Source organism: Lithobates pipiens, unplaced genomic scaffold, assembly GCF_037356315.1.
Source record: "Lithobates pipiens isolate NorthernLeopardFrog02 unplaced genomic scaffold, aLitPip1_a1.2 Scaffold_19, whole genome shotgun sequence".
Taxonomy (NCBI): domain Eukaryota; kingdom Metazoa; phylum Chordata; class Amphibia; order Anura; family Ranidae; genus Lithobates; species Lithobates pipiens.
The window spans coordinates 123,563,287-123,576,343 of record NW_027507764.1 but is presented as its reverse complement, the minus strand read 5'-3'; the positions used below and the strand labels follow the sequence as shown (position 1 = coordinate 123,576,343).

The 13,057-nt window shown below is 41.9% G+C and overlaps 1 protein-coding gene across 2 annotated transcripts in view; it reads left to right on the top strand.

The window, feature by feature from the left end:
- DLEC1 (DLEC1 cilia and flagella associated protein) overlaps window positions 1-12,756 on the top strand; it is an 87,985-nt gene extending 75,229 nt beyond the window's left edge. For both annotated transcript variants that reach the window (XM_077491230.1, XM_077491231.1), the window contains exons 32-39: window positions 1,022-1,144; window positions 1,253-1,347; window positions 2,730-2,820; window positions 4,420-4,614; window positions 7,663-7,824; window positions 7,938-8,091; window positions 10,832-10,955; window positions 11,374-12,756. In XM_077491230.1, coding sequence (XP_077347356.1) covers window positions 1,022-1,144; window positions 1,253-1,347; window positions 2,730-2,820; window positions 4,420-4,614; window positions 7,663-7,824; window positions 7,938-8,091; window positions 10,832-10,955; window positions 11,374-11,497 — 1,068 coding nt within the window. In that variant the 3' untranslated portion in view covers window positions 11,498-12,756. The remainder of the gene's footprint in view (window positions 1-1,021; window positions 1,145-1,252; window positions 1,348-2,729; window positions 2,821-4,419; window positions 4,615-7,662; window positions 7,825-7,937; window positions 8,092-10,831; window positions 10,956-11,373) is intronic.
- Window positions 12,757-13,057: the final 301 nt, after the last annotated feature.

Here is a 13,057-nt window from a genome sequence, read left to right as displayed (position 1 = left end):
CATTCTGCCATCCCACCCTGCGCCTTGACTGCATGAGCTAACTGTAAGTAGTAATATAATATGTGTAGGGGTAATGCAAATTTAGCTTGGAGATCTCGGAATGATAACAAATTTCCATTTTGAAAGCTCTGTGAGATGAGGCTTACTCCCAAGACCAAAGTAGCTTTTTAGTTGCTGCCACATCTGTCAGATATGTTTATGAGCTGATGACTCTTTCTTATAAGGAACTGTGTCCTCTACTGTACTGAAAGATATGGACCTTACAGGTAACTCAATATTCTAAAGGAATGATACTATGTTCCAGCAAAAAATCCAACAAACTCCTAACTTCCTTTAGGGACAATGTTGTACTGGGAGCTCAGATGGTCCATGTCTGTGAACTTCAGAACATTTCCCTTCTCTAAAATATGGAAATTACAAGATGGGGAGGCATTCTGTAGTCCTAGCACACTTCCTGTTGAGGATGATAACACTGTTTTCCATAGATACAATATAATGAGTGCTGTCATCCTAGGACAATAAGTATGTTTCTCGCAGGATCATCTGGTGAAAATAAAGGGAAAAAACCTAGCAAAGGAATCTAATGCAGCCACTACATTTTAGAAGCAGTAAACGTCAATATATTGCAATTTTATTCTTAGGTTTAGATACATTTAATTCCATAGCTGAAGCGTTCTCATTCTTTATTAGGCTCGGTTAACACTACCGCGACTTGGGATCTGACTTGTGAGACCCCAAGTGGTGTGACATGTGAAATCCCATGTTAGTCAATGAGAGCTGTCTTAATTAGCACTACTGAAGTCGCTCCGACTTTAGAAAAGGTTCCTGTACTACTTCAAGGTGACTTCTATCAGTTTTGCAGCTCAAAGTAGTACTCCTGGCAAAGTTTCACTGTAAGTCGCACAACTTTCAGTGTGAAATGGGCCTTAAGAGATGTTATGTTTGCTGTTGTTTATCACTAGTTTTCATTTTATGTTACACCTTACAGTGGTAGATCTAGACTTTGTATGTTATATTGCAGATTGTTCCTTCTGGAGGTTACAGTAGCATACACATATCTTTCACTCCTCTTATGCTCTCTGGGGTCACCAAGAAGGTAGAATGCAGTGGATATGCCCTGGGATTTCTCAGCTTGGATGACAAGGTAAATATATTTTAATAATTCTCATATCACTCAAATATGGTTTTATTTCTCTTCATGCCTTTAAAACACATCTAACTATGCATGTACATTCTTTTCTCTGACTTTCAGTCAGCAAAACTGGTCCCCGGGAGAATAAAAAGACAGCATGGATATGGGGTAGAGCCAATCAAAATGGAGCTTCAGGCATTTGTGAAGCCAGCATTGTGAGTACAGTCTTTTACCAGACTCCTGGGGGACTCTGAAGTCTATTTAGGGCATTATAATTTAACATGCAAAACCCTTCAGTAATGTTCTATTTGCAATTTAACCTTCTTACTGTATATTATGTGTGACAGAGCTTAGTAAGATTGTGCATGATTAGCTTTTTTATCTACCAAAGGATTTTTGAATTTTGTTCAGTTAGTCGGGTAATACTTAGTGAACTTTTATTTACATTAGACCAGTCTGCTGTGGTGCATTAAACGCACATGTGTTAATGCATGTTATGTCACAAATTAACATGCATTGTGTTAAGGTAGCCCATTTATTTGTAGGAAGAGAGTGAATAGTCATTACTGTCTCCACTGGAGTGATTTCTCATCTATTCCTAGCCTCAGATCCAACTCTCACCAGAACAGGAAGTGAAGTGAAATCTTCCCAACAGGGACAATAACAGCAGTAAAAATCTGACAGTGGTTAGCTGGAATTGGGTTTTAATGCCACACAAACAAACACACATTTTGCCATTGTTTTGTCAGTATGGTTGCCTTGTTTATATGAGAATTTCTGTTTTCATTTTGAATAGTTTTATTATGTTTTCTAAATCATTTTACAGAGACACAGTGTATAAGCTTAGAGTCTGGACATGTGTTAATACATTGTTGACGGCAGGGGGGTGTTGAGGTGGGCTTTGCCCCACCAGATTTTAGCCTGTGGCATCAGCAGGGTGGGCTTTATAACAGGTCACTAAAGCTCTGCCCGACCACCACGGTGCACATGGCCACAAGCATTAAATGCAAATATGTTGATGCTTTCAACCAGGTCCGTATCTGATCTGGGGGTGTAAACGGGAAAATTACAGTCACATTTATCACATTTTGTCCAAAATATATGTTTGGTAAAGTGCATGCTAAAAAAACTCCATCTTATGAAGCAAGAAATATTGAAAGCCAAGAATAAGGGAGATAAGGCACATCATGGTGGTGAAGTGTAAAATGCTGAGCTTGAAATTAAGTCCCACAGAGTACCTTAAGCGGTAAGTGGAAAGAAAAAAATGACAATAAAGAAACTAAGGAGAATAAGAAAAGAGAGGGTGGGTGTTGTGGGAAGGGGATTTATCATATTTATCAAATTGCACAGGATGGAGATGTGCCAATATGGAGGGTACCATGTACCAACGGGTTAAGGACTTTAGAGTACTGGTGGTAAACATGGACCACATTTGTTGCCAGTCTTTCTCAGATTTGGATTCTTTTTAAATTCCTCCTTCACTTTGAAACATAGGTATGAGCTGAATCATTGAATAGTGGCTTCGTTTTTCTTAGAACCAACACTTAACTGCCAGATTGATATTGTTGATACTGTGAGTCTTTTTCTTCCATTGCAGGCTCACCGTAGAAGTGGAAGATGATGATGAGGAAGGGCTGGTGTTTTATTCCATAGCAAGTGACCTCATCCCAGATAGGAAAACCTCTCCTGTTAGTATCAAAACTGATGTCTTTGATCAATGTTAAGTTTCATCCAACCATAGACGCTTAGACCTGATTTACACTTCCAGTTTGGTAGTGGTAAAAAAAAAAAAGCCAGTTGAGCCCCCCCGACCACCCTTTTTATCTATCGCAGCAACTGGAGGGAGTTGTACAAATGCCACAACCATGATTCATCACAGCCACAGCAAAAATCATACCCCTTGGGGGGCCACGCCCCAACCACCCTACAACTGTTGGCAGGTAGACAGAACAAAACTCTGGATAGCCACACACTGGAGAAAGACTTGAAATCCCGTCTTTTATTGAAATAACGTAGGTCACATCAAATCAAATAATCCAGAGCAAAAAGGTAACAGGGTACAAAAACTGACACATTTTGCACTGTGATTAGTGCTTACTCATAGCTGTTGCAGGGCATGCAGTTGTAGTTCAGTGGTACAGGCTTTACAGGGTTAAAAGAGGTGATGAGGAGAGGACATATCCCCTCCCAGCCACCTGTCCACTGCGTATTGCAGATTGCAACTCCAAGTGGCCTGAAACCAAATGCTTACTATTTTGCTTTGTTGGATTGGGAAGATTATTTCAGAGTGTGTTGGGTATTTACAGCTGCGAGGAATGATATTTACACACCATGAGTTGAGGAAATGCAGACTGAGAGATCAGATTTTTAGAGCATTGGCCCATTGTATCAAGGATGAGATGCAGAATGTCATTGCTGCTGTCTTCTGCCTATTACATGCTCAGAACATAGCAGCGTGTTTGTTGGTGAGCACAGTAAGGCCCCTTTCACACTGGGGCGTTTTTCAGGCGTTACAGCGCTAAAAATAGTGCCTGTGTAGCGCCTGAAAAAACTGGCCCCTTTCACTCCAGTGTGAAAGCCGGAGGGCTTTCACACTGGAGCGGTGCGCTGGCAGGACGGTGAAAAAAGTCCTGCTAGCCGCATCTTTGGAGCGGTGAAGGATCGGTGTATTCACCGCTCCTAAACCGCTCCTACCCATTGAAATCAATGGGACAGCGCGGCAATACCGCCGGCAAAGCGCCTCTTTGCGGGCGGTTTTAACCCTTTTTCGGCCGCTAGTGAGGGTTAAAACCACCCCGCTAGCGCCCGCAGACCGCCGCTAAAACGACGGTAAAGCGCCGCTAAAAATAGCGGCGCTTTACTGCCAACGCCCGCATCGCCCCAGTGTGAAAGGGGCCTAAGATCTTGTTCTCACAGGTGTTGGCTTGTATCAGAGCAGTGTGTACAGCAAGCATTTGGTAAACATTTATAAAGCTTTTGACAAGTTTCAAGCAGCTTTGCTTAACTATTTGAATTCAGTGTTGCAATGATTCTCCAATGACACATAGGGATTGATTTACTAAAATTGAAGCGTGCAAAATATGGTGCAGCTCTGCATAGAAACCAACCAGGTTTCAGGTTTTATTGTGAAAGCCTAATTGAACAAGCTGAAGTTAGAAGCTGATTGGCTACCATGCACAGCTGCACCAGATTTTTCACTCTCCAGTTTAAGTAAATCAACCCCATAGGCCCAGAGCAGGAAGCCTTCAGATACCATTAATTCCCATGTTGTTATATTTCCTTCCTAGATTTTAACTGACATTGAAACCACTCAGAGCCTGAAACTGATCAACTGCACAGAGACTCCTCTATATTTTCGGCTACTGCTGTCCAAACCATTCTCTGTTTCTGCCATTGATCCAAATAAAAGCGTCCGGACGTCCCAGAGTGACCGCGAAGAGTGGGGAGGGCAGATGGTGCTCCACCCCCAACAAAATACATTGGTAAAGGAAATACTTTATATTATTTTAAAGCTATACATTTTTTAATTATTTTTTACTACAGTTTGGCCGTTTGCAAAGTTGCAAGTCTAACATTCAGGTGCACAATCTACACCAGGTGTACAACTTTAAACATACACAGTAGAAAAAAAACAACCAGTTATGATATCAGAGCATGGAGCCAGGCTTCTTATGATTCAGTGTAGCACAGGAAATTGTTTAAACTTAAAGTGCTTGTAAACCCTTACAATGTCCAGCAAAGTGACTGGCCTCAGGTGATACACAAAGATTAAATAAATAAAAATGAAATACATTTTAAATAAAGGGGGCTGCTCTGTAAAAGGGGCACTGTGATGTAAAGGGGCACTGTGGTGTAAAGAGGACTGCTTTGTAAATGGGGCACTGTGATGTAAAGGGGACTGCTCTGTAAAGGGGGCACTGTGATGTAAAGGGGACTGCTTTGTAAAGGGGGCACTGTAATGTAAAGATGGGGCTGTGATGTAAAGGGGATTGCACTGTAATGATTACAGTGTCCCTTTACAGTGCAGCCCCCTTTATTTTACAGTGCCCCTAGCAATCACAGCCTCCTCCATCACGGTGCCCCCGCAGTACCCCCATTGCCTCTCTCCCCATTCTAATCTCTGTCTCCTCTGCACAGGACTCCTACCTTTGGCAGGGCAGAGACTGTGCTCAGTACGTGTGTCCTCTCCTGGCTCCCCCGCCCACCTGGCAACCTATCCTACCAGTCATCCTATCAGCATGGCAGGGGGCGGAATAGCTCTCCATCCCAATCTGCAGTTCCTCCTGGCCCCTTCCCTGCTGATAGGATGATATTGTCAGCTGGAGGAGGAGGGTAGAGGATACATGGGCATGGCCACACAACAGCTGGTGAGCAGCGACTGCGGTCTGTGAGAGCCTTGTGCTATCACAGCCCCCTGTTAATGATCGGGCTGCACATCGGGAGGTGAGCGGTCATCAACAGGGGGTTGGGGACCCCTGCTATATAGCATACATCAGCAGAGTACTAAAAACTCCTCCCTCAGATCTTTCCCCAAAGACAGGAAAAACCTGGAAAACATCATGAGACCACTGAACAGCAATGAATAAATAAGATATTCAGATATTTTTACATTAAATTAAGTAAAGTGGCATGGTATTTATACACAAATGGAATGTGTATGTTTAGTAACACTTTAAACAACAACAAAAAATATAAAGAAGGTAAGCAGCAATCTTACACTTTTTTAAGTTTATGATATATACAGTATCTCACAAAAGTGAGTACACCCCTCACATTTTTAAAAATATTTTATTATATCTTTTCATGTGACAACACTGAAGAAATGACACTTTGCTACAATGTAAAGTAGTGATGGTACAGCTTGTAAAACAATTTAAATTTGCTGTCCACTCAAAATAACTCAACACACTGCCAATAATGTCTAAACTGCTGGCAACAAACGTGAGTACATCCCTAAGTGAAAATGTCCAATCTGGGCCCAAAGTGTCAATATTTGGTGTGGTGATCATTATTTTCCAGCACTGCCTTAACCCTCTTGGGCATGGAGTTCACCAGAGCTTTGCAGGTTGCCACTGGAATCCTCCTCCACTCCTTCAAGATGACATCACAGAGCTGGTGGATGTTAGAGACCTTGCGCTCCTCCATCTTCTGTTTGAGGATACCCAACAGATGCTCAATAGGGTTTAGATCTGGAGACATGCTTGGCTAGTCCATCACCTTTACCCTCAGCTTCTTTAGCAAGGCAGTGGTCAACTTGGAGGTGTGTTTGGGGTCTTTATCATGTTGGAATACTGCCCTGCAGTCCAGTCTCCGAAGGAAGGGATCATGCTTTGGCATTCATGGTTCCTTCAATAAACTGTAGCTCCCCAGTGCCGGCAGGACTCCTGCAGCCCCAGACCCTGACACTCCCACCACCATGCTTGACTGTAGGCAAGACACACTTGTCTTTGTACTCCTTACCTGGTTGCCTCCACAAACGCTTGACACCATCTGAACCAAATACGTTTATCTTGGTCACATCAGACCACAGGACATGGTTCCAGTAATCCTTGTCCTTAGTCTGCTTGTTTTCAGCAAACTGTTTGCGGGCTTTCTTGTGCATCATCTTTAGAAGAGGCTTCCTTCCGGATGAAAGCCATGCCATGCATACCAATTTGGTGCAGTGTGCAGCGTATGATCTGACACTGACAGGCTGACTCCCCACCCCTTCAACCTCTGCAGCAATGCTGGCAGCACTCATATGCCTATTTCCCAAAGACACCTCTGGATATAATACTGAGCACTCAACTTCTTTGGTCGACCATGGTGAGGCCTGTTGTTAGTAGAACCTGTCCTGTTAAACCGCTGCACGGTCTTGGCCACCATGCTGCAGCTCAGTTTCAGGGTCTTGGCAATCTTCATATAGCCTATGCCATCTTTATGTAGAGCAACAATTCTTTTTTTCAGATTCAGTTCTTTGCCATGAGGTGCCATGTTGAACTTCCAGTGACCAGTATGAGAAAGTGAGAGCGATAACACCAAATTTAACACACCTTCTCCCCATTCACACCTGAGACCTTGTAACACTAACCAGTCACATGACATCGGGGAGGGAAAATGGCTAATTGGGCCCAATTTGGACATTTTCACTTAGGAGTGTACTCACTTTTGTTGTCAGCGGTTTAGACATTAATGGCTGTGTGTTGAGTTTTTTTTGAGGGGACAGCAAATTGACACTGTTATACAAGCTGTACACTCACTACTTTACATTGTAGCAAAGTGTCATTTCTTCAGCTTTGTCACATGAAAATGTTATATAATAAAATATTTACAAAAATGTGAAGGGTGAGGGGTGTACTCACTTTTGTGAGATACTGTGTGTGTGTGTGTGTGTGTGTGTGTATGTTATTCCGGTTTGGCTGCAAAAGTGGAAATACAATTTTAGGTAAATAGAGTGAAGATTCAAACTTTAGCACAGTTGCAGTATTAGTATATCACTGAATGGTTTACTTGTTGCCTGACATTGCTTTTATATTCTGGGTCCTGTACAGGTGAAAGTGTCCTTCTGCACCACACTGGAACTGCTGACCTACCAACATTTTCCAGAGGATCAGATGCTGCCAGGAGTGACATTACTGCAGTCAGAGAATGGAGAGAGGAGGCTGCACTTTTCCCAGCAGTTATTGATAGAGTATAGTAACAAGAGCACACAGGTGAGTACTTCCCTTCCTGAGAGAGAAATTGGGCAGAATAGTAAAAACGAATTGCTTCTAGCTGGAAGTACAACAGTTCATCCTATGACCCAGCCATGTGTTTATCTCTACAGCAAGTGGCACTGAATGCGTATGTCACAGTGCCAGTGCTTCAGCTTTCAAGTGGCACAGTGGATTTTGGTACATGCTTTGTTGGACAGACAAGAACACGAGAGGTTTTCCTCCTCAATAAAAGTGGATCAAAGAGCTACTGGATGGCTCTGCTGGGTAAGTTATATATATCAGAAAATAATTCTAATACAAATTAATTAGATGCTGGTTACAGGTGGTTTTTACAGAACCTTTGGATAATCACTTTATAAGGTAAAATAGATGCTTCACAAAAAAAAATTGAGAAGCTTTAGGGAAGCTGTCAATCTTTGCCACCTGGGTTCCATGGTAGTTAAAGGGCATCACTCACAAGAAATATAAACAAATTAAGCTTTGCTGCCCCAGAATTAGTGTTGAGGGTTGCAGAATGTCAGATTTCTCCTGAAGATTTTAAAGTAGAACTAAAGGCAAAACATTTTTTTTTTTTTTCATTTTTGAATAGTGTAAGGGAGGGTTATGGCCCCTGCCAGTTGTTTTGCCATCTGTGTCCCATTGGAGAGATTTATCTTCACTTCCTGTCCCATAGACAAACAGGAAGTGAGAGGAGATCCCTGCAGATTTCTGGGCATACAAAGCACACCCAAGGTCTATGGATGATGTTTTATGGCACACAGAAGTGTAACTGAACTCATTCATACCAGACACATTTGGTTTAGCAGGCGTTCTGTATTTAACTAGGTCAAATAAAAAAAATGCGGCAAACACAAATTTTTCCTGAGCAATAATAGCAGCTGCTGTTTGAGAAGAGGCATGCAATTCCAATACCTCCAAGACCCTGTTCACACAAGTGTACTTATGCGTACACCTGCGCACAGACACAGCTGCTGTTTCCAATTTGACATCTATGCGGGTGCATGTCTGTGAACACAACAGTGTGAGTTTGGGGAAATGCACCCGTGCAGATGTCAAATAGACATGAATGGCACTGCCCTCACCCGTGTGGTTTTTTTAAGTACGCTTATATGAACGAGGCTTAAGACCAGAAGTATCGTCCGTTTTTCCTATGTTTCACAGCAAATCGAAACTGAGGATGATACTAATTATACAAAAATTCTCGAACGGCTAAGCCTTTTTTTGGTTATTTATTGTTTCTGATCATGTGCAGTCTTTTGTATCCAATTTTCTCGTACAAAAACAGTACACAATGAAAATTGTTAGTTCTGTCCACATACGAGAAATTTTTTGGGGAGTTTTTCCCTTCGGAAGTTTTCATTTGGAAAGTCTGATTCGGATGTTGAAAGTTGTGTACACACTATACAAAAATTGAACAATCGTGCCTCGTATGGAATTTTTCTTCAAATGTTTTCATAGTATACACCCTCCTTTATGGATCAACTCTCCAGATTCACCAGGCTATGAGCTTCATACACAAACACAAGCACAGTCCTCAACATTAGAACACCAGGAGGCTTTATTCCAAAAAACACATACAGACATTAGATGCCTTGATTTGTTCTTGCTATTGCTCTTAAAGCTCCAGTCTCACTTTCTGTCTTGCACAGTTGTACAGGTTGTACACAGTTGTACTACTGTACTGCAATTCCTTACTCTGATTTCACTAGAAGCTGCAGCAAGACAGACAGAGCCCTCCGTTTTCCTGGCTGCAGGACATCCAGTATTGTCTCGTTTAGGCTTCACTAAATGGTGGACCATGGTTTGGATCAGGACCAAGCCACTGTCACATCTGGACTGCCCAGGTCTTTACCCTTTGCCCTTGCCTACACTGCTGTCACTATCACAGCAGGGCAGAGAGCAGGCGGTTTGAAGGGGGGGGGGGGCAGAGCTGCGGGACCATATGATCTGATGGGGGGGGGGGGGGGGTAGAGCTGCATTTATTGGATTTCAGTTCTTTGTCCAATCAGCATCAAAATGGGTGTTACCCTAGGACAGTCTGCTCAGAAAAGTTCTGCCTGGCAATGTCCATTCCTCCAGACTGCCATCCATCCATCAAGGCATTTTGATATTTTTATGACTATTCTCCAGAAACAACCGCACACAGCTTGCATCAGGGGTATGGGCAGTTGAGAAGTACTGAGGCAGGGTGCTGTGAGGTTTTTAGGAAGGTACAGCACCCTACCAGCTCCTCCCACCAGCCACGATTTGTCTGCATTACATGCAGAAGCATAGAAACCCAGTAATGCAGTCACACTGGGACTAAAATAAATCAATATGTGATGACAACAGAAAGGTTTAATTTAACCCCTTAATGCTGTCACCCCTGGTCCTTTCAGAGAATTTAAATGCCAGGAGGCGGTGGCAGACTTCCAGATCTTGTGACCACTGTGATTGGCTGTCACAGTGGTCACATGATCAGAAGCTTCCGCTTGCAAGTATTCACTGGGAGCTGCCGTGCCATCTTAGTTATTGTGCTGGAAGCACGCAGTGAGCGCAATCTCAACACAAAAAAGCCATTCCAAATGGAAACATATATGTGGCCACTCGGTGTTAAAGCCCACCCACCCAGCGGCTGCATATATGCAAGTTATAATTAAGAACAGCACAAAATGTATCAAAACGTATCAAGACATGTACATTTTGTATCTGCTTTTTGGAATAAAGGCCCCCCATTTGTGGATTTCACTTGTGTTTGCACTTAATGCAGCATGATGGTGTAAATGGCCCTTCTTGTCCATGGGGCTTTCCTCATTTCCATATATTTAATTTGCTGGAACATAGAGCAAAATGCTTGTCACATTCATTGTACATGCAGGATATCTCCAGGTCAGTGGAGAAGAAAGTGTGTTTTGCGGTAATGAAGACTTATGAGATGCTGAATATGTTGGTGGGAAGCTACGAATCATGTATAATAGAATGTAATGTAATAATAGCTAACAATGTGCATATTGGTCTGTTTTAGACAAGCAAGAAAGACACAGCAACGCAGAGGTATTTTCCATCTCTCCCAGCAGTGGGGTGCTGGAGGCTCATGTCAGCCACACATCTGCTAGTAAAGAGATGTTACTAGTCACCTTCACAGCAAGGTAAGAAAACATAATGGGGCGATGTGTACTACCAGCAACTATAAACTGCCAAAGTAGCATAGGCCTGTATTACACACTGCCATACACAGATTTCCGCTGGCATCAGATACAAGACATTGCAATTCTTTAACTAAGCACTATATTCTCAGAAATAATTTGGTCTTCAGATCCTGGCTTTTCATAAAACAATATGGTTACACTAAATAGAAACCCTGAAACCAACATTTGTGCGGTTTCCAGATTTTACAGCAAATTAGAGAATTACATTTTTATTTTATAAGGCTTATACCTGTGAATATTTTGATGCTTTAATATGACAAATACATGGAATTGTTTGTCGTTTATCTTTTTTAATAAAAAGGATATTTCTACATAAGTATATTTCTACTGTAATTTTGTTGTGCCTTATGTTCTTCAGGACAAACGCTGACTATGAGACAGTGGTGACAGTACACGGCATGCTGGGAGAGAAGCCACAAAGACTAATTATCAGAGGGCGAGGATCCTATGATGAAAAATATGAAGTTCTTCTGAATGCATAACTCGCCATACATCAGTTTTCTAAAGGATAAATATATGTAAAAGTGCTTTTACAATGTGCTGTAAAATATTACTATAGTGTACCTACAGTATCACTGAGGCTGTGTGGGTCCATAGCATACAGGTCACCACTACCAAAGAAAAAGGAAAATTCCAATATACCAGCCCTACTAGCACCCCCCCCCCCCCTCTCAACAAAACAAAAACATACAATAAATATAGAATATATCTATCTATATGCACACACGCGTAATTACATATTTATTAAGGTTAAAATAAAAAAGGAAATCTCATCGAGTTCAACTCCCCTCAATTCCTGCAGGTTCAAGGGGAAGGTAATCCACCATCATAAATACACGCCACCATCATAAATACACGCACACTTCTAAGCCCTTGTACACACGGTCGGACATTCCAACAACAAAATTTTGTCTGAAAGTGGTGTTGCATACACACGGTCGGACAAAGTTGTCGGAAAATCCAATCGTTCGTAACGTGATGACGTTATTTAGTTACGACGGGACTACGTTCAGGCTAGTAGCCAATAGCTTTGGTCTAGGAATTTGATCTGAGCATGTGTGGCACTTTGTCCAATCGGAATTCTTTACAAACCATTGGACAAAGTCCGATCAGATCATGTTGTCGGAAAATTTTTATATCCAGCTCTCAAAATTTGTTGGTCGGACATTCCAACGGAAAAAATCAGATGAAGCCCACACACGGTCAGGTAATCCGACAACACGGTCCGATCAGACATTTTTTCCGTCGGATTGTCCGACCGCGTGTACAAGGACTAAAGCAATCTTAATAATAAAAATTATTATTGATAAAAAATATATTACCTTGTTAGGCTGCTACTCTCTGACTTTTTGTTTTGTGAAGTATAATATGTATAATATAAGAGAACAATGTCCCAGCTACACTGTATGCAATGTATATAGAAATACTCCATGAATGCCGCTTATAGAATGTTATCACACAACACGGCTGTCACAAGGTGGAGAAGGGAGCACTATTGGTAGCACTGGAAAAGTTTGTGGTTAAGAAGATCATCTGTGGTCACTTTTTTATTTTATTTAGGACACTTTGCACTTTCCAGTTGCCTTTAATGATTCTAAAATGATACTGTTTCTTTTGCGCATAATAGTATGAGAGCTTGTTTAATAGACATTTACTTAGTTCACTTTTGTTTGTGAAGGTTGTTGATACACATTTTGTAAATTACATTCTTGTTATACTCAATTATACCATTTTGGATAGAGCTGCACATTTTTGGGGATTTGTTTACAAGTTTAAGGTTATGAAACACTTATCAAGCGCTGGCTCGTCTGTTTTTATGGTGTGGTTGCACATATTTTAGTTTTTTAAGTTCAGTGGTCATGTGACCACAGTTCTCAACTGCATAAGGAGCTTAGAGAGATGGGGGTGGAGACTCCTTTTACTGATAGCGGCATGGCAGCAGCAGTCCAACCAGAGCATATGCACAGTTATGTAAAATGCAGACAGAAATATACTATAAGAAGCCACTTTCCATGGGGGCAACTTTCCCAGGCTGCCCTGTC